The 23,986-nt window shown below is 29.9% G+C and overlaps 1 protein-coding gene across 1 annotated transcript in view; it reads left to right on the top strand.

Annotated features, from left to right (window-relative positions):
• The window catches only part of LOC133329450 (maternal protein pumilio-like), a gene marked incomplete at its 5' end in the record, with an annotated part of 94,792 nt that extends 88,934 nt beyond the window's left edge, over positions 1 to 5,858 (top strand). The window contains 3 exons of the mRNA XM_061537923.1: positions 2,276 to 3,532; positions 3,641 to 3,809; positions 5,273 to 5,858. Coding sequence (XP_061393907.1) covers positions 2,276 to 3,532; positions 3,641 to 3,809; positions 5,273 to 5,855 — 2,009 coding nt within the window. The remainder of the gene's footprint in view (positions 1 to 2,275; positions 3,533 to 3,640; positions 3,810 to 5,272) is intronic.
• Positions 5,859 to 23,986: the final 18,128 nt, after the last annotated feature.

Here is a 23,986-nt window from a genome sequence, read left to right as displayed (position 1 = left end):
TACGACACTAAAGACAGAAGAAAATAAAACTTTTAAATTGCATTTTGAGTCTGTGGGGATTTTTTTGTCTGAAAGCAGAGGCACAAACACTAATTCGCTCGTTCGCTCAGGCAGCATCATAGAATCCACTAATAGACACTGACATGGGGACGGACAGACGGACATGTAGTCTCAAAGTTACACTGTGTATACGGAAACGGATACTTTACTTTGCAAACGGATGCTTGGACGGACACACAAACAGACAGACCGACAGTCAGATAGATAGACAAACGAATGAATGAAACTGAATGAATCCATTGCACCTGTGAACGGTCACGTTTGTGAAATGTTATTATTTTTGTTGTACTTATTCGGTTTACCTCCGTTCACCCCTCTCTCCCGAAAGAGAAGTGAAGAGATTTTTATTCCCTTCTAGAATGGAATAAAATTTCACAAAAAAAGAAAGAACCCAAACCTTACCAACATTTTGTAACCTCAGCATTTGGTCGGAAGGTGGTAATGGTGGTAGTACGTGGATATTTGAAATTGAAATAGCCGAGATTTTAATGCAGTCGTAATGTTCACACACCACTACCAGTACTCACTGAATGTTATGTCGAGTGGTGGTGTGGTCGATGTGCTTGGTGGCATTCCAAGGATGTGGAGGACTGTGTAACAAGATTCTCCCAGATAGTCATGGGTACTAAACTCTGGTTACAAGCAAACAAACAAAAAAAAACCGGGTGGCCTAAAGAATAAAGTTTATTTAAGTAGTATTAGCGTACGATTTGTTTTACAACCACGTACATAATCAAAGTAGAGTAAAACATTTCATTTTATTTGTTCGTACCTTCTCTCTTCTTGTTAGAGAGTGAGTATGTGTGTGTGTGCCTGTGGTGTCTTTAATTTTTCTTCATTATTGTGGTTATAAAAGTTCCAGCTGCTGCAGGTTGGTTTCGATTGGCGTTTTGTCTGTTTGTAACAATTGCCGTCTAGATTTCTGTTTACCTGGCTACTCCGTAATAAACTAATGGTGTTTTAATATTTTATGGACCTCGAGGTTTACGTTGCATGCACCACTTACTTAACATTGGCTTTGGGTCCCCAATTGTAGAGATAAGACATTATGGACTTGGTTCGACTGTGCTGGTTTGGCAGTAGATGTCGTGAGGTTAACAAAGTTTTGTGTTTTTTTTTGTTTGGACAAATGTGAATGAAAATTAATTGAATTAATGTTGATGAAAATTTAATTATCAACAAAAAATCAAAACAATGCTCAGAGGGCCACCAAAAAGTATGCAATGGATTTTTTTTGTTACACTCAGGTTTTCTGGGAGTGGAAATAATTTTTTTTTTCTACATTAAAATTAATTATGAATCCAAAGAGAAAATGATTATGGGAATCTAAAAGTAGGCAAAGGGAAATCAAATGACCCCAAAAGTATGCAATGGAATTTTTGTTTTGTATAACAATAAAAAAATGTTTAAGGTTATAAAGGAAATGGAGGTAATTTTTGTTTGTTTTAATTTTGAAAACTGCAATTAATTATGAATGCCAAGAAAATGGTTATGGACACCTAAAAGTAGGCAATGATTTTTTTGTTTGTATTGAAAAAAATATGTGGTTACAGAGGTTTTAGCTAAGTGTAAAATGAGATAATTGCAAATAAAAAAATAATTTCTTTAAAAAATATTAACACCTAAAAGTATGCAATAGAAAATCGATGACATTTAACATTCGATGCCGACTTTGGATTTGTATTTTTTCAATTTAAATTAATTATAAATCCTAAGGAAAATGATTGTGGAAACATAAAAGTAGGCAATGGAAATTGGAAACCAATGCCCCTAAAAATATGTAATGGATTTTTTGTTTTATATATTAATCCGAAATTTGTTAAGGTTCTTATAATATTAAATAAATATTTAAAACCTTTTTTGAAATTAAAACATAAAATAATTGTATAAAAACAAAAACCGAAATTAACATGCCTCAAAGTATGCTTTATTTATTGAATATAAGGGATTCATAAATATTGTTTATAAAATATTTGATATCAAAATAATTATTAGAATATATTATCAAAAAAAAAAAAAATAAATAATCAAAATATGTTTTTTTAAAATAATATATGAAATTAACATCCCTAAAGTTATGCTTTATTTTAGCCGTAAGAAATTAACCGTTGTATATTTTATGGAAAATTAATAAATACAAATAAGGCTATGCAATAAATTCCATTCTAATTTACATTTTTACTATTTTCTGTTCCCTCCCACCCTCTCCTCATAGGCCTTGCATTGAACACATCCTCATTGACCGGTCGCCGTGATTCCTTTGACCGCACCACTTCTGCCTTCAGTCCCTCTGCCATGGATTATACCAATAGTAATGCAGCCGCTGCCAATGCTGTCTCCTCGACGGTGGCTCAAGCCGCTGCAGCAGCTGCTGCTGCCGCCGCTGCCCTCGGCAAATGGCCCGGTGCCGTTAACAATACATATGGCGCATTGGGCGCCACCGCATCCGCCAGTCCCATTGGAACTGCCATTACACCACCTCCGCCACCACAATCGTGCCTAATGAATAATCGTGCTCCCGGAGCTGAATCGAAGTATCGTCAACAAATGGCTGTGGGCTTACCGCCAACTTCTCTCGCTGCCCAAGTTAATAATATGTTCGGTCAGAAAAATTCGTTGTTCTCGAAACATTTGGCTATACCCGGTGCCACACCAGCTGCTGCTGCCGCTGCGGCCGCCGCTGCTGCTGCAGCAGCTGCTACACGTCAAGCTGCCGCCGGTGTTGGTGGTGTGGGTGCTGCTGCAGCGGCCGCCGCTGCAGCTGCTGCTGCCGCAGGTACTGCTGCCGGTGCTCCACAACCGGGACGTTCTCGCCTGCTCGAGGACTTCCGCAATCAACGTTACCCCAATCTGCAATTGCGTGATTTGGCCAATCACATTGTCGAATTTTCACAGGACCAACATGGCTCGCGTTTCATCCAACAGAAATTGGAACGTGCCACAGCCGCCGAGAAACAAATGGTTTTCAATGAAATCCTTGGTGCCGCCTACAGCCTCATGACCGATGTCTTTGGCAATTATGTCATACAGAAATTCTTTGAATTTGGCACACCCGAACAGAAGAACACTCTCGGTATGCAGGTGAAGGGTCATGTCTTGCAATTGGCTCTGCAAATGTACGGCTGTCGTGTCATTCAAAAGGCTCTGGAAAGCATCTCGGCCGAACAGCAACAAGAAATCGTACGTGAACTGGATGGTAATGTACTCAAATGTGTCAAAGATCAGAATGGCAATCATGTCGTTCAGAAGTGTATCGAATGTGTCGATCCGACGGCATTGCAATTCATCATAAATGCCTTCAAGGGACAGGTCTACTCGTTGAGCACACATCCCTATGGCTGTCGTGTGATACAGCGTATTTTGGAACACTGCACCGCTGAGCAGACCCAACCAATATTGGATGAATTGCATGAGAATACGGAACAATTGATACAGGACCAATATGGCAATTATGTTATACAACATGTATTGGGTAAGTTGAAATGTTTACCTCCTCAAATTTTGAGGAGGGTTGTTGTTTTTGTCAAATGAATTGTTATTAAACGACTATTTCCCTCCCTCCCTCTGCCAACATTTTTAGAACATGGCAAACCCGAAGACAAATCAATTTTGATTAATAGCGTACGGGGCAAAGTTTTGGTTCTATCACAACACAAATTCGCTTCCAATGTGGTGGAGAAATGTGTCACACATGCTACACGGGCCGAACGTACAGCTTTGATTGATGAAGTCTGCACCTTCAATGACAAGTAAGTATAGTGTTTGTTGTTGTTCTTTTTTTTTGGTTGATAGATAAAAAAGGACTAAATTGTATATATCCTAGGTTTTTTACATAAAAAATGATGTAAATTTGTAGTTGTTTTGTTATGCATAGTTTCCTGACCATTATAGGTACCTTTTTTGGGGGTAGGAAATTATTCGTATCCTAAATCCAATTGTATATAATTTGTCATGGATTAGATATTTATTACATTTGCATTAGGAAAACACATGTTATGGAGATTTGTTAGGATAAATGATTTCTTTCCAATTCCATTGAGATGGAAAATTTAGTTACAAATGGGAAACAAATTGTGTGTGGAATCATAGCCCTAAGGTCGTATCAGTAATATCAAAATAAAGTCTCTTGTTTATTTCAGAAATATTTGTTTATATTACCCTCAAAAAAGATTGCAAAAAATGGAGAGCTCTTTTGGGGCTATAAAAAGTATTCTTAAAAAATAAAAGAGCTGAATCGATCTTCAACTTTTATTTTATTTTTTTTTTTTTAATTTTCACTTCTAAAAAATATTTTTTAGAAAAATTAGAGGTTATTCCCTTAAAACAGGATTATGCTCTCAGTCCCTCGAAGAATTTTTCATCCACTTTCTAATAATTCTTGAAAATAGACTTTTTAAAAACCCACGCCTTGTGATAGTCCCTTAGAAAATAGACTTTTTAAAAACCCACGCCTTGTGATAGTCCCTTAGAAAATATTTTAAAAAAAATCCACGCCTTGTGATAGTCCCTTAGAAAATATTTTTAAAAAATCCACGCCTTGTGATAGTCCCTTAGAAAATATTTTTAAAAAATCCACGCCTTGTGATAGTCCCTTAGAAAATATTTTTAAAAAATCCACGCCTTGTGATAGTCCCTTAGAAAATATTTTTAAAAAATCCACGCCTTGTGATAGTCCCTTAGAAAATATTTTTAAAAAATCCACGCCTTGTGATAGTCCCTTAGAAAATATTTTTTAAAAAAAATCCACGCCTTGTGATAGTCCCTTAGAAAATATTTTTAAAAAATCCACGCCTTTGATAGTCCGTTAAAAATATTCCCTTAGAAAATATTTTTAAAAAATCCACCCCTTGTGATAGTCCCTTAGAAAATATTTTTAAAAAATCCACGCCTTGTGATAGTCCCTTAGAAAATATTTTTAAAAAATCCACGCCTTGTGATAGTCCCTTAGAAAATATTTTTAAAAAAGCCACGCCTTGTGATAGTCCCTTAGAAAATATTTTTTAAAGGTCCACGCCTAGTAATAGGTATTGAGAATTTGTTTACTCCATGCCTGATAATATACCTTAAAATAAATATTGTTGATGGTGCTTAAAAAAATATGTAAAAAAAAACTCCACACTTTTATGGTCCTGGATCTGATAACCCTTGAAATTATTTAATAGAAAAATGTCCCTGCTATACTAATCGTTTTTTTCCATTCTCTCCTCCACAGCGCCTTACATGTTATGATGAAAGATCAATATGCCAATTATGTGGTCCAAAAAATGATTGATGTCTCCGAACCGACACAATTGAAAAAGCTAATGAATAAAATACGCCCTCACATGGCCGCATTGCGTAAATACACCTATGGCAAGCATATTAATGCCAAATTGGAAAAATATTTCATGAAGACCTCAAATCCCATCACCTCAACAACAGCAGCCGCCGCCACGGGCACAACAGTAGCAGCAGTTCCAACATCAGCCGTAACATCATCAGTATCTGCCGGTTTAAATCAGGGCCTTAGTGCTGTAACAACAACTGCAGCTAATTCGATGTCCTCGTCGGTGAATAATACCAATACAACAACTGTGGTAACCGCGAGCAACAACAACAACAGTAATGCTGCCGCTGTACAGGCAATGGAAAATGGTATTATGGCAGCGGCCTCATCGATGGCCCAATCGATGGTGGGCGTGTCGGTGGCTTCTTCGGTGGCGACCAGCAGCAGTACAACACAATTGACATCGGTGACAGCGGCCAGTAATTTGGGACCCATTGGTCCACCAACCACTACCAATGGGGTATTGTAAATTTAAGAAAATGACCGATCGACCGACAGACACGCAGTCAGTCATGTCGATTTTTGTATGTATTGTGTAGAAGAAGTGCGGAATTTTTCTCTTGCAAATAAGTTTTACAACAAGAAATACAACATTAGTAATAATTTTGAAAAAAACACAACAACAACAACTGAAAAGGAGTAAACAAAGATGTTGATGGCTACCAATTTCAAAAAACGGAGTTCTTTCTTAGATTTTAAGTGCATGAAAACAAAAACATGAAAACCAACAACAACAAATATTATGTGGAAAAAAGTAATTAATTGTTATGACGCGCTCTCTCTTTGTAGTAAAGAAACAACAATAACAACAACAGCAACATAACACCAAAACCAAAGAGGGCCCAGACAATTGCCAACTTTTTTCATGTCGAAACAAAAACAAAAATACAGACAAGGCATTCGCTTTGTCATAATTAAAAAAATTGAAACCCCTTGGCATCAGAATTTTTTATGAAAATATTTTTTGAGAGACACTAGATAATAGAAAGAAAAAAAACAATTTCCAAAAATTAACAAAACAATTGTATAAAGTATCAAACAAACAAATCGATGAAGAAGAATAAAGAAAAAACTGGATTTTTTTACTAGACTCACACACACCCTTACCACATAATTGAGAAAAAAATACCAACAACAACAACACCCATGAATTTAAGTAACTTTGGCCTAAAGCTGAGTACTAAAAGAAACAAAACTCATAAATTAACCAAGTTTTTTTTTTGAAAAATACTTTGAGAGAACACACACACAAATGTTTAGGTTAGGTTTGTAATTGTAATTTGTAATTTTTTTCATTAAATTTAATTTTTTTTTTTTTCGTTTGGAGACCATCCTCTCTTACTATTCCTACTACTTTTACAATTACTTTTTTGTTATAATTACCAACTACTTACTATGAGATATGATGATTAAAATTTAAATTTAAATGAAAAAACAGTACTATGTAATTTCGATATTAGGACCATAACCATAACTTTATGTATTTTTATTTGTATTAATTTTCGTTTTTTTTTTTTTTTTTGATAACTTGAAACTGTTTATATATGTATGTTTTATCGCTTCATTTTGTATGTTATTCTTTTAATTTTGTTTTTTATAAAGACGAGATTTTGAGATAATCTAATAATTTAATTTTAAAAATATTTTATTTTTTGGGTTAAAGAGAGCCTCTTAGATTTTTTTTGTACTTTTTGTAAATTTTTCTTAAAAGCTACAAGTATTGAAACCAACTCCATTATTAAGTTCCTAAGTGCCGCAAAACAAACAAAACGCAGCAAAAAATTGAAATCATGTTTTCGTTTCGTGAAAATAAATTTGCTTGGAATATATTTCACAATTCTTAGTACTAGACGAAATATTCGATACTCTTTGTTCAATTTCGAATACTCAATATTCTCAGTTCAATGTTCAGATTTCACAGTTTTGTTTCGAATGAACCATTAACACTTTTAATTTTTTTCTTATAAAAAACTCAGCATACCAAATCTTCATAAAATTGAATTAAACCGAAACTTTTTTAATGATGTAAAATAAAATAATTATTTGACTTTTTTAAATGTAGTATCAATTTCTTATATTCGTTTGTAATGAAAAAATGTTCTAAAATTTAGTACAGTTTAAAAATACTCCTTTAATTTTAAAAATTGTCAATATTCAGACATTTGAAACCAAGTCAAATATTCGTCCTCAGTATTCGTTCAGTTCAACATAACGTTTAAAAAAAAGTCGTCTCAAGTTTAGAACTCCGAAAATTCATATTGCCAAAAAGCTTGAAATCATTTTAAATGTTGTTTAATAATTTTCGTAAATTAAAGATGATTGAGCTTTTCAATATTTCAGAATTAACTTCTTTATTAATACTAAATAATCAATTTGACCAATATTTGTACTAAAAAATAATTTCATATTTTCAAATAAAAAATCTAACAGAATCTTTTTTAATTAAATCCTATGAGTAATTTTTCCACAAATAACACATTTTTAAATTCAAATTCAATTTTTAGTACTCGGTAAACATTTAAACAGAAATTGTACTCTGTAAAAATTGTATAAATCCATGTAAACCTTATTTAAAAGATACTGAGATTGTCATCTTTTATTTGAAATTCGAAAAATTAACGAAAATTCTAAAATATATGTTAATTAAATCCAATTGTTAGTATTGTGATACAAAATTTAGGTTCTCGTAAATATTGCAATTTTGAAATGCTAAAGAATTCAATATTCCCTTGCCTAAAATATTGTAGACAGGTACAATTAAAAAAATTTATTATATTAGCTCTTTCACAAAATCTTCAAATTTATTTTCACGAATACATTTCTTATTGCCGGGGCACCTTTTCCCTAACTGTGTGTTTTTATGTAAATTATAAATATATGTACAAATGTATTTTAAAACAAAAACAATATTGTCCAAATGTAAAAAAAAAAATGTAACTAAATTTAGACACTTTCCTAAAGTCTTTCCACACTAACGGGCAAACTAAAATATGCTACGCCTCATCACAGGCATTCGTTGTCCCCAAAAGGCTTTTCGTTAATACCACCTACAGCCCAGCCTATCACTTTTCAAAATAAAAAAAAAATTGTAAATTTAAGGCCTTCGCTTTAGGCACTATACATATTTTACATAGAAAAGATAAGCCTTCCTCAAGAGGCATTCGCTAACAAAAAAAAACTTCCTGTACAATATAAAATATTTATTTAATTTTTTTGTGAAAATTGTAAATAAACCAAACTCGAATTGTTTTATGGTCGCTCTGTTTAACTTTAACCCAAAAAAAAAAGAAAATAAATTTTTTTTGAAACCAGAACTGAAACAAATTTAAGAAAATCTCAAATGTTATAATAATGATGAAGAAGAAGAAAATGAACATCTCTTTTTGTATTTTTAATTTTTTTCTTAATTTAATTTTTACATTCACGTTATAAAAAATAAATACTGATTTAATAATTTTGTATGTAACAATTCAAATAGTTTTAGTAAGAAACATGCAACTGAAAAGTAAAACAAAAACAAAACGAAAGAGAATTCCTAAAACAAACACGACTTTAAGTTTAGTTTAACAAAAGAAAAACGAAAAGATGATGAAGAAGAAGAATTAAAATATGTTTGTTTATAATTTTAATTTTTGATTTTACCCTCTCATTATTTTACCCCCTATTATAATATAATTGTCATGCTTAAAGAAAAGAACTCTATGAATGTAAAACTGTGTTTTTGATTTCTTTATGTAAATGTCTCAGTTTTTATTAATTTACTACTATTATATGTTTATTATTATTACTATTTTTATTCTTAATTATTATTATTACTTTGTGTTAATGTGTAAGTGTAAAAGTGTAGATTATGTTAAAACATGTATTTTTTTCTTGAAAATAATAACTATAAACAAAACACATTTTTTCTATAAATTTAAGTCTTACTTAACGTTATAACAACAAACAAACCAAACAACAACAAGAAATATTATTAAAAAAAACAACAACAAAACAAAAACAACTCTTTATATATTTGCAAAGAAAACTAAAACAAAAAACCCAATAAGATGAATAAGAATTGTGTTGAATGTATTTGTATAAAAAAAGAAACCAACAACAACAAAATGTGTAATGTTTAAAATAAAATAAAAATAAAGTGAAAAATATGTAAACTTTTGTGTAAAGAAAAAAAATATAAGAAATAATTTAATAATAATATGAAACATCCCCCAAAAGAGAAATAAGCATAAAAAAGTCATTAAAGGATAACAGAAAAATACCCAATCCCCATCTGAAAGTTTGAAGAAACAAATTCCATAGCTAAACAGCTGCTAATCGTGTAGGGTATCCAACAGCGAAATTTAATTGTAAAATATTTGAAATGGTTACTCCTTTAAAGAATTTTTTTGATCCAAATAAGAGAAAAATAATTCTTTTTTTATATTAAGAAAACATATTAGCTTATATTAATATGTAGGATTTTTTGGACAATATGTTTCTTAATCGGAAATATTTTTATTAATCTCGTTTTTGGACCAAAGTAAATATTCTGTGGGTTATAATTCTCAAATATTTTACATTAGATTTACCCCTCAAGAGACCATACCTTTAGGATACCCTGTATATGTCCTGTATCATAATTGGTACTGAAATAAGATTTGGGTATAATCATTTCACTCACATCCAACAACTTCAGATAAAACAACAGGTTTTTGGCATTTTTTGATTGGAAGATTGAGGGGGAATTTTTGGAAAGACAGGGTTCATAAGATTTTCTAATTGCAAAATTGGTTTTCTTAAAATGCCAGTACCTTCAGCTAAAGCAATAATAATTAGGTAATTCTATCAATTTCCTATTAAAGGCCCTTCAATTGCGCGAACATTAAATTGGTCTATAAATGCTGGAGGGTTATTATTTGCCAAATATTCAATAAGATATTTACAGTAAACTCTCAACTTTTTCACTCACGGATTATTGCTAAATGATTGTAACGGTATATTTGTCTCCAAATACTCTTCAATAGCGCAAGATTAACAATTAGAAGAAAAATATTTATCCACAGAAATTAGGAAATGGAATCAATTAAAAGGCTTCATATTCAGTGAGATTATATTAGGGCCCTTTATTAAAAGTACCTTTTTTCCTTTGGGTTCATTATCCCATTTCAATCGTATGACATATTTGTCTCATTACAGCATTCTACATTTCAGAATCTATTCTGAATCCATATACCCCTTAACATTGTATTGTTCGATGTTACCAGAAAATGTGAGACAAATTTAAGACCATCTCTAGGATAAATAAGTACATGATAGAAAATAACAATTGCACAAGGGACACAACGTAAGAAAAATAGGTAAATATTTATATGGAGTATTTTACTTCGTATTTATATGGAGTATTTTACTTCACTTCGACATTAGAAGAATCCATTAAAATATTTTCGGTTCCCTCTCCTTTTCGCGGCGGCAATTTTAGACAATTCACAAAAGGAAAAATTTAATTTCATGAAAATAACTCTGGAGTTTGCATGGAGGTGGACGAATTTATAGCAACAAGTTAAACTTAAAATATAAACAGTTTTAAATGATCTTCGGTAATGGCCTTCGAAACCCATCTTTATGAAATAAATCAATCGATTAATCCGTTTACTAAAAATATTTCAGAATTTCCATTATTATGACTATAATTCTATTGTGGATCATCACTGAGGTCATCTGATGACCTTTATACCAAATCCATCAATCATATTCATGAAATATCTCATACCTACTTAAAATATTTCAAATATAAAAATTTGATCAAACTGCCAGTATGAGTACAGAGTTGTATTTGTTGCACCAATGATATAAATATCAGTTTTGTAGTACATTTATTGGTGTCTCCACAAATTCCGACACATTTACTCCAATGATTCCTATATAGCTTCAAAGATTCCTATAAAACTAAATGGATATAGCCTATATAACTAAATGGATTTCATTTAGGAAGATCTGTTCAAACATGCACTATGGAAACAGAGTTGTATTTGTCACTTCAATAAATATATTTTGCGATCTTAGCAATAATCCGTAAAACATGATATTGAATATCTGTAGACAGTATATTTTTTGGTGTTGTGTGCGATTTCTAAAGAAATTTCTAAAGCAGTTGTACTTTTAGGAGTTGTTTTTATTATTTTTAAACGTCTTCTGTTAACCTGTACGATTTTAAATTTAAACTTGATATCTCAGAGTTTAAAGGTACAAATTTTCGACATTTAGTCATATCCAATAATTTATAAATCTTTGCCGAACTTAGTTTCTAAATCCCATATGAATTACAAGACGATTTTCTAGTGTCTTAGGATTATTTACTATTTTATGTTATAAAGAGGTTTATATGAACCCTACGGAATATTAAGGAAATGTCGAATATATTTTTTTTCTAGCTGAGGTCTTGCATGGCCATTCCCCTTACCTTTCAGAAAATGCCAAAAATGCGAGTATTACATTTGAATATCCTATGGTTCCCCTATGTGGAATCATTTGAAAATCCCCCAAACAGAAAAAAAGAACCTTGAAACCATCTAAGGATGAGTTAAACCCAAAAACCACACATAATTTCATATTTAAAAAAAAAAAAAACATATATATATAAATACATGGATATATAAATAAAAAACATACATTACATTATGAATACATTGCGCATTGATTGATATATCATCAAATAAATACATACACACAACCATACATACAGATATAAATATATAAATATTATATTATAAAATATATATAATCAATCTCTTATAAATATATCTCTCAACTCTTATATACATACATATATATAAATATAGAAATTAATATATTTAGTGAAAAAACAAACAAACTTTAAAAGTAGCTTTAGATTTTTAACAATTTAACAAACAAGATGAAGACACACTCAAAGTATAACAACAAAACAACACACAAGCATAGACATAACCTAAAAATAAGGGATGGTAAAGAAAAATTTTTTATGCCAACCTTTTAGGTTATGTTTAATGTGCTGTGTATTACATTTTAGTTTTATAAAATTTTGCAAAACAAAACTTATAATTGCCACACAATTTAAAAAAAGAACACACACACATGCCCACACATTAATAAAAAAATTCCTCAAAAAAAAACTTTTGATAAGAAACAGAGCATTGATAAGAAAAAAAAAACACCCAAATTAGAAACTTTGATATTTGAAAATTCATAAAAAAGATTTTTAACTTTTTGTGTTTATTTTTTTATGAAATTTTTTGAAACACCTAAGCACCCCTTTCACTCATCTAAATATTGAAAAATTTGTTAAAAATTGAATATTGTAAATTTTTCTGTTTTATAAAAAAAAGAAAACTCCCACACACAAAAACTTGTATATCTCTGTAATTAAATTATTTAATCCAACCCCGGAGCTTTTGATGCTAAAAGTCAGGAAAAAATAAATTGTTAATATTTTTGTAATTTTTTTGTAAAGAAAATAAAAAAGCCCCACAATTTGTTAACTAGTTCCATTGGTTCCACACATCCCTCAACCAAAATGATTCAATTGACTTCAACGGCAAGAATACAACCATGGAAATATCTTAATATTTTTATTAAAAAAAAATTGAAATTAAATATTTTGAAGGGGAAACAATCACTGGAATTTAATAAACAAATAAATCTGTATGTTTTGTAAAATTTATACGTATTTTGTTAATACCATTTCCAAATAACAAACTTCATGTGTCAATCTCTCTTAATTAAGAATTACATTTTAATTCTCTTTTTTATTTTTTTAAAAGAATAGTCCTCGCTTTAAAAAAAAACAATCTGTAACCAATACCAATTCTATTATTTTTAAAAATAAAGTCACTATTAATTTGTGTTTAATTTATTTTGTTTTAAACCTAAATCTAACATTCAAAGAAACTCATTTAATTTTAATTAGATTTATAGTCTCTCCCTCCCTTCAAAATCGACGATGGGAAGGAGGAGGAGATAAAAATCTTAGAACTGCTCTATTTTCTTTAAGATTTTAGTTTATTAAGTTTTAATTTAATTAACATTTTTATTCTTTATGTCATGTCAAGTTTTTCGTTTTTTAATGTTAATTTAAGACAAACCAAGAGAGACCATGAAAGAGAGGGTATAAGAAGTTTTGCGCTTTGTTAATTTTAATGAAAATAAATCTTATTATTAATAAAAAGAAACAAATACATTGTGTAACATTTTTTTTAATTTTAAACATTTAATATTATTTACAATCAGCTTATAAGAATAAACATTTAAACAACACATTGGATGTATAACTACCATATACGTATATAAATATTTTTGTCTATTTTGTAAATCGTCATCGTTGTCGTCATCGCTCGCTCGCTTTTTATTATTATAATAATTATTATTTTTAAAAATTTTATTATTAGAGCATCTCTTTTTTAGTAATTAATTTAAATATGTTTGTAAATTCTATATATTATTTTTGAAACATGATTATAAATATATACATATATAAATAAAAAAATACATTATAATTTTTAATTAAAGAATCTGCAACAGAAAAACAAAACAAACAAATATATTATTAATATGCAAAAATAAAAACAAAAAAACATTCTGACTTTCTTTTATTTTCCATTGTCAAAATTTCGTTGAGTTTTGGTTTTCCATTCGGTTAGCTTTTTTTAATTGGTTGTAGTCGTTTTCATAACATTTCTATTTGATTTTGAACTGGACATCTAAAGAAAATGTGGTTGCGTTTCAAGGTGAATAACTTCTGAGCCATTTTTCTTTTCCAATACATTATTGCTAAAGTCCTCAATTTTATATATCCAAAAGCAATTCTATTTTTTTGGGAAAAAATGTTCTCGAGATTAATTTCTACGTTCATAAATAACAGATGGGGTTATATCGATCCTGTGTAACCATTTTGCTGCGCCGTACATAATCAGTCCGATTTAGAATACCCGCAAGGAAATATACGCCCAAGTGCTGCATTTCGAGTTTGCTCGAATGTGAAACATTTTCCCACATTTGGTATGCTCCATTCCGAATACCCAAATAAATATTGGGAATATAATTTCCTTGTGGATTGAAAAAGAAATGAGATCGTAAGTGTTTTTCTGAGCACATACAAGCTAAAAAGAACGCAGACGTAATATTTAACGTGTTTTTACAATATTTAAAAAATACAGTACTTACATTAGTTTTTCTAGTAAAATTAACGAAAATAAAAAAGGCTCCTTTCATCAAGAACAGCGAATGATAGTAAAGGCTAACATTTTTTGTGATTAATCTGGCAACTCAACCACCATATAATCAAAATAAAAATAGAAAATGTAGAACACTGAAGAACCACAAATACGCGGGATATCCGAGCAACATGTAAGAAAATCTTAAATTAGCTGCTAACTGCAGCCTTTCGGGAATGGTACCCTTGTGTATGAATGGACCAACTTCTCTCAATGTTCTTTATTTATCCTGAAGAGATACAAAATTTAAAAAAAAAATATTGGTAGCTTGGGGCCTTGGAGATAATGATCACCTATACTTACACAGATTCGGGTATATCCGTTGTGTCCGATGCGTCCCTAAGACGACGTCGTTTAACACGTTCCAGTATCATTAGTCTTTTTCTGCCAGCAGGCATTTTATCTTAATTTGGTTGTTAAACAAATAGCAAATTCCAATGAAACATATGTTTTTTATTGAACACAGTTCATAACATAACTGTTCATAACCGCACTTTCGCTCGAAATTGAGCACACCATTTTGCACAACATGGAATCTAAAAAAGTATAGGATTTCAAAAACTCTCGGAACATATAATATGGTCGATATTCTCTAGGAAAATAAATTTCTCAAGAGTAAATATCTACGATCACGAAAAGTATGTAAATGTGGCAAACGCTAATGTAGTATTTTCTATCATGATTAACTGATCTTCTTGGGTGACCTTATTAAAAGAACTTTATCCTCCCGATTATGAATATTCGCAAGGAGGAAAAAAATTTTATCGGCAATTAATTCTTCCAATTACAAATAATTTGAAAAAAGTGGATTTGGCATCGCTATCATAATCTGAATTTTGCAAACATAACCTACCCTATTATGAATATCCGCAAGAAATTATTTTCCCTATTCTAATTTGAGAAATAATATGTGAATATGGCAACACTAATAACACAGTTCACGACTTGAAATAAGCATTTTTAAAAGAACACGATTGATAATACGATGATCGTATAAGTACTGCAGTAGATGAGATCCCAAATCTGCAAAATATTCTATTTCCTACCAAGATCTATTAATTATGTCAACTAGCTGTTTTTTTTCTAAGTCTAACGTCAAAATTTTGAACTTTGTTTACGTTTTCATAATAGAATCAATTCACAATAACGGATTTTGACAGCAAACTTGAGATGCAGCTGGTTTCCATGGATAACCTTATCCATGGATAACAAAATTGTCCATAATGATTGCTTCTGACACGACCTGTTTATTGGATCATGGACCTGACGTTTATACCGAGCATTTGACTGTAATCAAATTTTATATCGGAATTGAAAAAAAAATCTCATACAACTTGAAACGCTTTATTAAGTCAGTAAGAATTTGTAAACTCACTCTCAGAAACCCTACAGTCAAAGTATTAAGTATTGGACTCAAGGCCTATTAATAAGTCACCTAGTAAGTGAAAACCAATGTTAGTTCTGGAGTTAAATGTCAAAAATTTAGACGATTCTTTACGTTTTCATAATGTGAAATTATTTACAACAGCAAACTTGAGAAGCAGCAGGTGTTCAGCTGGTCTTTCATGATGATAATAGGATCTTCACCTGAGATGTCAAAACGCTTTCAATTTTGACTTATTCGTAAACAAAAAATTTGACGTATGGGGGATTTAACCAGATAATATTCTTGAACGTTTCATAATGTGAAGTCAATTCACAATAATGGATTTTGACATCAAAATTGAGAAGCTGATTATATATGCAATGACTAAACTTTTGCGAAAACAAACAAATTCCAAGAAAACCAGAGATATCGCCCGTTCTGTCATAATTTTTTTTATATTGATCGTGTTAAATTTTGACAATCACGATGGATGGACCTTAGTTTAATATCAACCAGAAAGCAAACGAAATCGGAAACAAATGTTACTTTTCAACTTAATTGTCAAAAATGTGAACGTTATTTACGTTTTAACAATGTGTGCTCACAATGATGTATTTTGACAGCAAATTTGAGAAGCTTCTGATCCTATTGCATGACATTATTAGAAGGACTTGAACCAGACTTGATTCTCCCTTAAGCCCAAGGTCTATTAATAAGGCCACCCATTCAAAATCAGATGTTAAATGTCAAAAATTTGACAGCAAACTTTAGAAGCAGCTGATTTGCAGTTGGTCTCCTTGGATGATCTTATTAATAAACCCAGATGATATCGCTTAAAGTGTATTGGAATTTAGTATGCTATGAGGCGATAACTCCTAACCGTCACACGCAAGCTTAACCATATTAACTGATTAACTGTCACATTAGCATTTATTTTATTGCATTTCTCAATATTCATTAGAATTGCACTTGCCGGAAAATTAATTAGAAAACAAACAAAATTACATAGTTTTTCCAATACAATATAAAAAGGGTTCTAAAAGTACAATTTTCGCTTTGGTTTTGTAACAGAGTAAAAGAAAAATCTATTACAAAATTTGGCGTTGTCGTAAATTTTACATATTACCGACCAAACACGACTACGCCTACGAGCCCTCCCGTACAACGACTACGCCATTGCACAATGAATAGGTAGTCCATTCAGAGCAGCTGATGTCTTGATTAACTGTCAAAGTGGTAAATTTTACTTGAATTCGATGTGCAATGCTGCCTAATTTTTGAAATATTATAAGGAAAAATTTGATAGATAATGGTGTTTTTACACGATATGTATTTTACATATGTGCTGTCACTTATTTGATCCATATGTAATTCCTTATGTGTGTCAATGTTTTTTTTTTGTGTTCCACATTACAAAAAAACACTAAATTATAAAACACCTACAAACGAAATAATAATTTGTAATTGTTGTCTCTTTCATCCTTTTTTTGAATTACAATTGAAAATTGTTTCATTCAAACAGCTGATATATATTTGAACACATATGTAAATGAATTGTCAAATTAGTATACGAATAAGTGGCAACACTAAATAGTTCTAAGTTACAAATGTCATACAAATACAATAAACGAATTATCACTTCATGTGTGACTTCCAAAGTGATCAAACTGTGTTTTAGTTATGACACGAACAATCGGAGTTATTTCCGATACGCAATTATTTCTCTATCGACTCTCAGCATCAGCCCCCAGTAAGGAAGATAGTAAAGACGGAGCCGACTATAGGATTCCTTTCGCCACTTTGAGTATATTTAACAGATGTATCTGTGAACCGACTTAAATCAATAATAGACATGTCATTCTGCAATCTATGCTAAATTCAAAATTATATAAATCGATTTAAAGCAAAGCTCAATTGGACACCCTATTAACATGAAGTCGGTCGACTATATATATATATATATATATACCATGTCTGCATTTCTACAAAACACAATCTACACCAACAGCTGTTCTCATTATTAAATTTCCCATGATTTGATTTTTACATGTCTAATAAACGCCACCATTTTCACATTTGAAATCGAGTGGGTCTGGTAGTCTAAACGTGCTCTAAATTCTCATACATATATATCATATTTTGGAAAATTACATATATGTACATGCATCCTCCAATTGAATTATGTATTTTAGAAGTTTTTTTTTATCACTCTTACCAAATGTAAAAATAAAACTTACAAACATTTGTATGTATATTTTGCTCTCCGTTTTGTATAATTTGTGTAAAAAGGTAAAAATGTTTTCTAAAAAAAAAAATTTGTAAAAATAAAATAGGAAATATATTTGTATAATATCAGGAAAATTGCCAAAATAACATAATTGAATTTTTAACATCATACATTGGAGTTTGGTCAAAAGTCACTCGAATTTGTTCGTATTGTATTGTACAGAAACAGACTGTAAATGTTATTGTAATATTTTGTATACTATTTTTTTTTTATAATTGTAAATTATACTTCAGAAAGTGAACATAAAATTACAATACAAAATTAGTAACTATTTACAGTTTGTAATATTTTATAGTCATATTCGAAATGTTTTGAATTAAATATTACTTAGACATTGAACAAAATTAGATAATTCATATAAATAGATAATTTCTGGTAGGAGACATTTGTAATTTAATTACACTAATTTATTTCCCTTAAAAATGTCAATAAGAAAGCGAAAACCAGTTGTTAGTTATTAAATTAGTTGCTTTCTCGATTTTTTTGTTTTTAAGTTTGTTTTTTCTCGATTTTAATCTGATTTTGACAGCAAAATTGATAAGCAGCTGATCTTCTTGGACGACTTTATTTATAATTATTGTTATTTATCTATTCAAAATGTGAAGTCAAATCACAATAATGCATTTTGACTGTAAACTTGAGAACAGCTGATCTTCCTGGGTGGTCTTATTAATAGCCCTTGATTCATTGGAATCAAGGACTATCACTCAGGAAGATAGTATATTGTTAAGCCAACTAGAAAGCGAAAAACTCCAGTTTATTAACATATTTTGGAATTTACGTTTTCATATAAAAATCATTTTTTTAATAAATATTATATATATATAGAGTTCTTAATAATCTTTTATATAATAACCCTAATATATTTCAAATTCCAAACATTTATTAATAATTTTCTACAAGATTGTCTGATGTATTAATATATTTAATTTTAAATCATTTTTATAGATTGTTTTAAATTAATAAAAAAGGTATAATAACCTCAAAACAATTCAATATTCCATAATTTTCCAATATTCCAGAAAAATGAAAGGGGTGCATTTTTATATTTATTCATCATATAAATTCCCAAACACACACAAACTCATTTATATACATATTCATAACTATATAATAACATATAAATATATATTTGTATTAAATGTAGTATACAAAACAAAATATTAACAATTGGTATAAAAGAAAATATTCATTAATACCATACATATATATATATATATATATACAAAATTTATAAATATGAATATATAAAATCAAAGTTTTTTAAAAAGTGAAAGAAAAAATACATATTGAATTAAATAAACATTTTTTAAATGAGCATTATATAAATAGCTTAAAAAAATAAAAACATAAATTGAAAAAACACACACACAAAAGTTTACACGATTTATAAAAAAATCCAAAAATATTGCAAATAAAAAACAACAATTTGTTTGAAGCAAACAAATTAATTTGAAAAACAAATAGATAACCCAAAAAATAAATATTTAAACAGGCACAGCAATATTTGCATTCACTAACAATAACACATGGCAAAATACTGGGTGATAAATTTGTTAACAGGGTGATTCGGAGAAAACAAATATTTTTTATTTACAGGGTGTTTCAAAAGGAAATGATAATATGGAAAATACGATTGAAATTTCTTGAATTTATAATAAATATTTATATACATCAATTAAAAAAATTATAATTTATCAAACTTTTTAAATATTAATACCCTGTGTATGTATTGTATTCCAAATTATATACATAGCACTATATGAGTGTACCGGTACCATGCCATGTGTTATTTGTTTTGTAGACATCTTACCAAAAACAAATAGTTAAATTAATTTGAACAACAGTAAAGAAAAAACACAATAGCATACCGAATTCTGTTCATTCCTATAAAAATTAAAAAAAGTTTTGAATAAAAAGAAACTCGAAATAACAAAAATTGTAAATTTTCATTTTTTTAGAATGAGGCAAAATTAAACCAAAACTAAAAATGAATGATGACGATGTAAAAAAAAAACAATTTATAAATATGCAAAAAGACATACATATAAGTAATGAATATATATAAATGAATATTTAATATGAACAAGAAACATCCCTTATGTAATTTTTTGTAAAAAAAACTCATATGAAGAGTAATATAACAAGACATTTTTTTAACAAAAGAGAAAAAAAATAAATTCAAAAAAAGAAAAACAAGAAACTGAAATTTACATACAATTTGCTAATGGAATGAAATATAAAAAAAAACATATATAAATAATACTGACAACAAAAAAAAAAACATCAACAAATAACGTAACAAAATCAAATTTTACCACACCACTTTTTTCTTCCTGATATCTCCAAAAGAAAATGAAACACCTAGACACACTGACACAATCCAATTACTACAACAACCAACCAAAAAGGAATCACTTTTTAATAATGAAGAAAATTTTCTAAGAAAAACACACTCACACACAAACACCAAGCAATTTCTATAAATCACACTTTCTAAATCAGTAAAAATTTCTTATACCAAAAAAGATCGACCCTTCACCAAACGGATTTACAGCAATAGAGTTTTTTTATTTTATTCCTATTTAATTTGTTTTATATATAAATATGTTAATAATATTTAATTTTCCACAATAGAAGAGACCATGAAATGTAATGGAAGTTGTTTTAACTTAAATATGATCGTAAAAAGTTGAATGATCAAATAAAACACGATTCATAATATTTTGAATTAGATAATGGGGTTTTAGTTAACCTAAAACATCATCACATTAAATGACCCATATTTTCCTTGTTTAATAATGTGAACGTTCATGTTCGTCATTCATCTGGCATTTACGAAAATATAAATGGTTTAGGACAGTCAGTAATCGAAGATATAACTGACAGTCCAAATTTATAGTGTGTACTCCCCTTAAGTCACCTATTGTCAAAAGAATGTCATCCAACATATGCTGGAATCAATAATCGCTTTATCCTATTGACATGTGTCATTTATCAAATTAACATTTTGAGACAAATTATTGAAGCAATATGTTTGGCATTATATGTGATAGGAAATATATACAGATCCAGGGGTAATAGTACGTTTACATTGCAACGGATTTAGTTAACCCAGTGGGGTTTAATTGTCAATTCCTTTGCATATTTGTCAAATAAATCCTCAAAAAGTAGGTTAACTCTGCAAAAAGTTATAATGTAAATAGCGTTTAAGTTTCTTATTTGGTATATGTGCTTCATTGTGATTGAATTAGTTTTATAAAATGTTCTTTATGTTTTCACAAGGCCTATTATAAAGATCAAGATCTATTAATAAGGTCACCAAGATAGCAATCGAAATCGGAAAACAGCTGTTTTTTCTCAAGTCTAATGTCAAAAATTTCGACTTTGTTTACGTTTTCATAATGGAAGTCAATTTACAATAATGCATTTTGACAGCAAACTTGAGAGGTATCGATAATCAGCTGGTCTCCCTTGGTGACCTTATTTATAGGCCATGATAAAGATCATTCATTGTGATCAGCTGATTCTCAAGATTTCTGTAAACTCCATTATTGTAAATTATATTCACACTATGAAAACGTAACAACGACAGACGCCTATTAATAATGTCATCCAGTAAGATCAACTGATGCAATCGCATTATTGTGAATTGATTTTACATATGACAGCGTACATGATGATCATGGCCTATAAATAAGGTCACCAAGGGAGACCAGCTGATTATCGATACCTCTCAAATGCATTATTGTGAATTGACTTCCATTATGAAAACGTAAACAAAGTCGAAATTTTTGACATTAGACTTGAGAAAAAACAGCTGTTTTTCGATTTCGATTGCTATATTGGTGACCTTATTAATAGATCTTGATGATGATCAAATTTTTGACATTAAACATGAGAAAAAAGAACAGCTGTTTATTATTGTTTGATTTTGAAAATGTCCAACGTTCTCTCCTTGGTTAACGTTTTTAATAGACTTTGGATTTTCATCGAAGGCCATCGATGAAGATCAGCTGAATATAAAGTTTGCTGTCAAAATCCATTATTGCGAAATATCCACTGCTGGGTGATATTGGTACTGGTCTTCCTGGTGACCTTATAAGTACACTAGAGAAATGTATGAATTACTGATTAAAGTCTATAAACAGTAATTTTTCTACAGCTGTAGGCCCAGAGATGATCTTCCCGATTGAAGTTATAAATCGTCCGAAAAAATATATGAATGACTGATCTAGATAATTATGAGACACTCTACAACAGAAAGCGAGAAACAGCTTGTATTTCTCATAATGAGATACATTTCACAATAATGAATTTTGACAGCAAACTTGAGAAGCAACTAATCTTCCTTGATGCCTTTATCAACAGGACTTGGGTTGACTTTCAAACTATACTAAAACCGAACATATGATTTCAATATTAAACTAAACAAAGAGGGTATGAAGGTGGGCGCTCCTCACGAGTTCATTCGAAAACCTTATTTTGAACTGCATTGCAATTTGGTACCTATTTTGTCCTTAAACAAGTAAAAAACGGTTAATGAAGTTATAAGTTTTCACTAAATAGCCAATCATTGGGCGCCATTGAAAAAAAAAAACTTAATTGCACTGTGGTAACCACAATCCCAGAAATATTGGTCACGCCGTAACTGGAATTTCCTGTAGTGTATTTCGGTTCAATAGACCATTTGATGCGATAGGGTTCTCAAATCCCCTAGTGTTTCTCGCTGGCGGTACTGATCCCACCACCAGAATCTGGGAGTTTGATACCAAGCACTGGTTACTCGTTGCTTCCAATTACATCGATCCAGTTATACATCTCAGATGTAGCCCTTTTCCATATACCTGTGAGATGGTTTTGTGAAGCTGACACATTGGAAAAAATACTTATATAGTTAAAAAATTTAACACGCTAGTTTGGTCCGAAATCCCTTAATGTGAGTGTTGTGTTTTTTCTCATTGATTTTGGGATTCCGAATTATTTGATCTATCAACATTAAAGAGTAACTATTGATTACATGACTGTCCAAATTAAATATTTTTGCTAAATATTTTCCATTACATTTCAATGTTTTTTCTTTAACCAACAAAAAAAATCCCACATTTGTTTAATTCTTACTTGCAAAATGTATTGTAAACTTTGATCGGTAATGAGGAAAATATATATTTTTTATTAGCATTAGGTTTCATTACAGTATACATATTATATATACTTGCATATATATAAATAAATAAAAAAAAGAAAACAACTATAGTTTAACATTTGTAATTTCACACACAATACACTATAAATATATATAATATGAAATAAATTAATTATTATTATTATGATTACCACTATTTTGTTTCTCATTATAATTATTATAATTACTATTTATTATTATGAATACAACAGAAACAAAAAAGAAAAATTAAAAACAAAACAACAACATTAAAATGAAAAATTAATGAAACAGAAACAAAAAAACAAAACAAATAAATTTATTATGTAGCAAAAAAAGTGTTTTCTTTACTAAGGTGGGAGCTTTGAAGAATTCAAGGAGAATGTTTTCATATGTCAAACGGTTTTATAAGATTTTCACTGTTTAAAAAAAATTGTCAAATAATATAAATAATTTTTTTCTTAGAATCGCCCGTTATATGTTTAATTAGTTTATGAGGTACCCAATTCACTATTTGATACGGCTCCATCTAGTGACAAATAGACACAAATAT

The sequence above is a fragment of the Musca vetustissima genome, unplaced genomic scaffold (assembly GCF_032173495.1).
Source record: "Musca vetustissima isolate MV318-11 ecotype Yass unplaced genomic scaffold, APGP_CSIRO_Mvet_v1 utg978, whole genome shotgun sequence".
NCBI classification, from domain to species: Eukaryota; Metazoa; Arthropoda; class Insecta; order Diptera; family Muscidae; genus Musca; species Musca vetustissima.
Note: the sequence above shows the minus strand (reverse complement) of the source record. Positions and strands in the feature narration are given on the sequence as shown.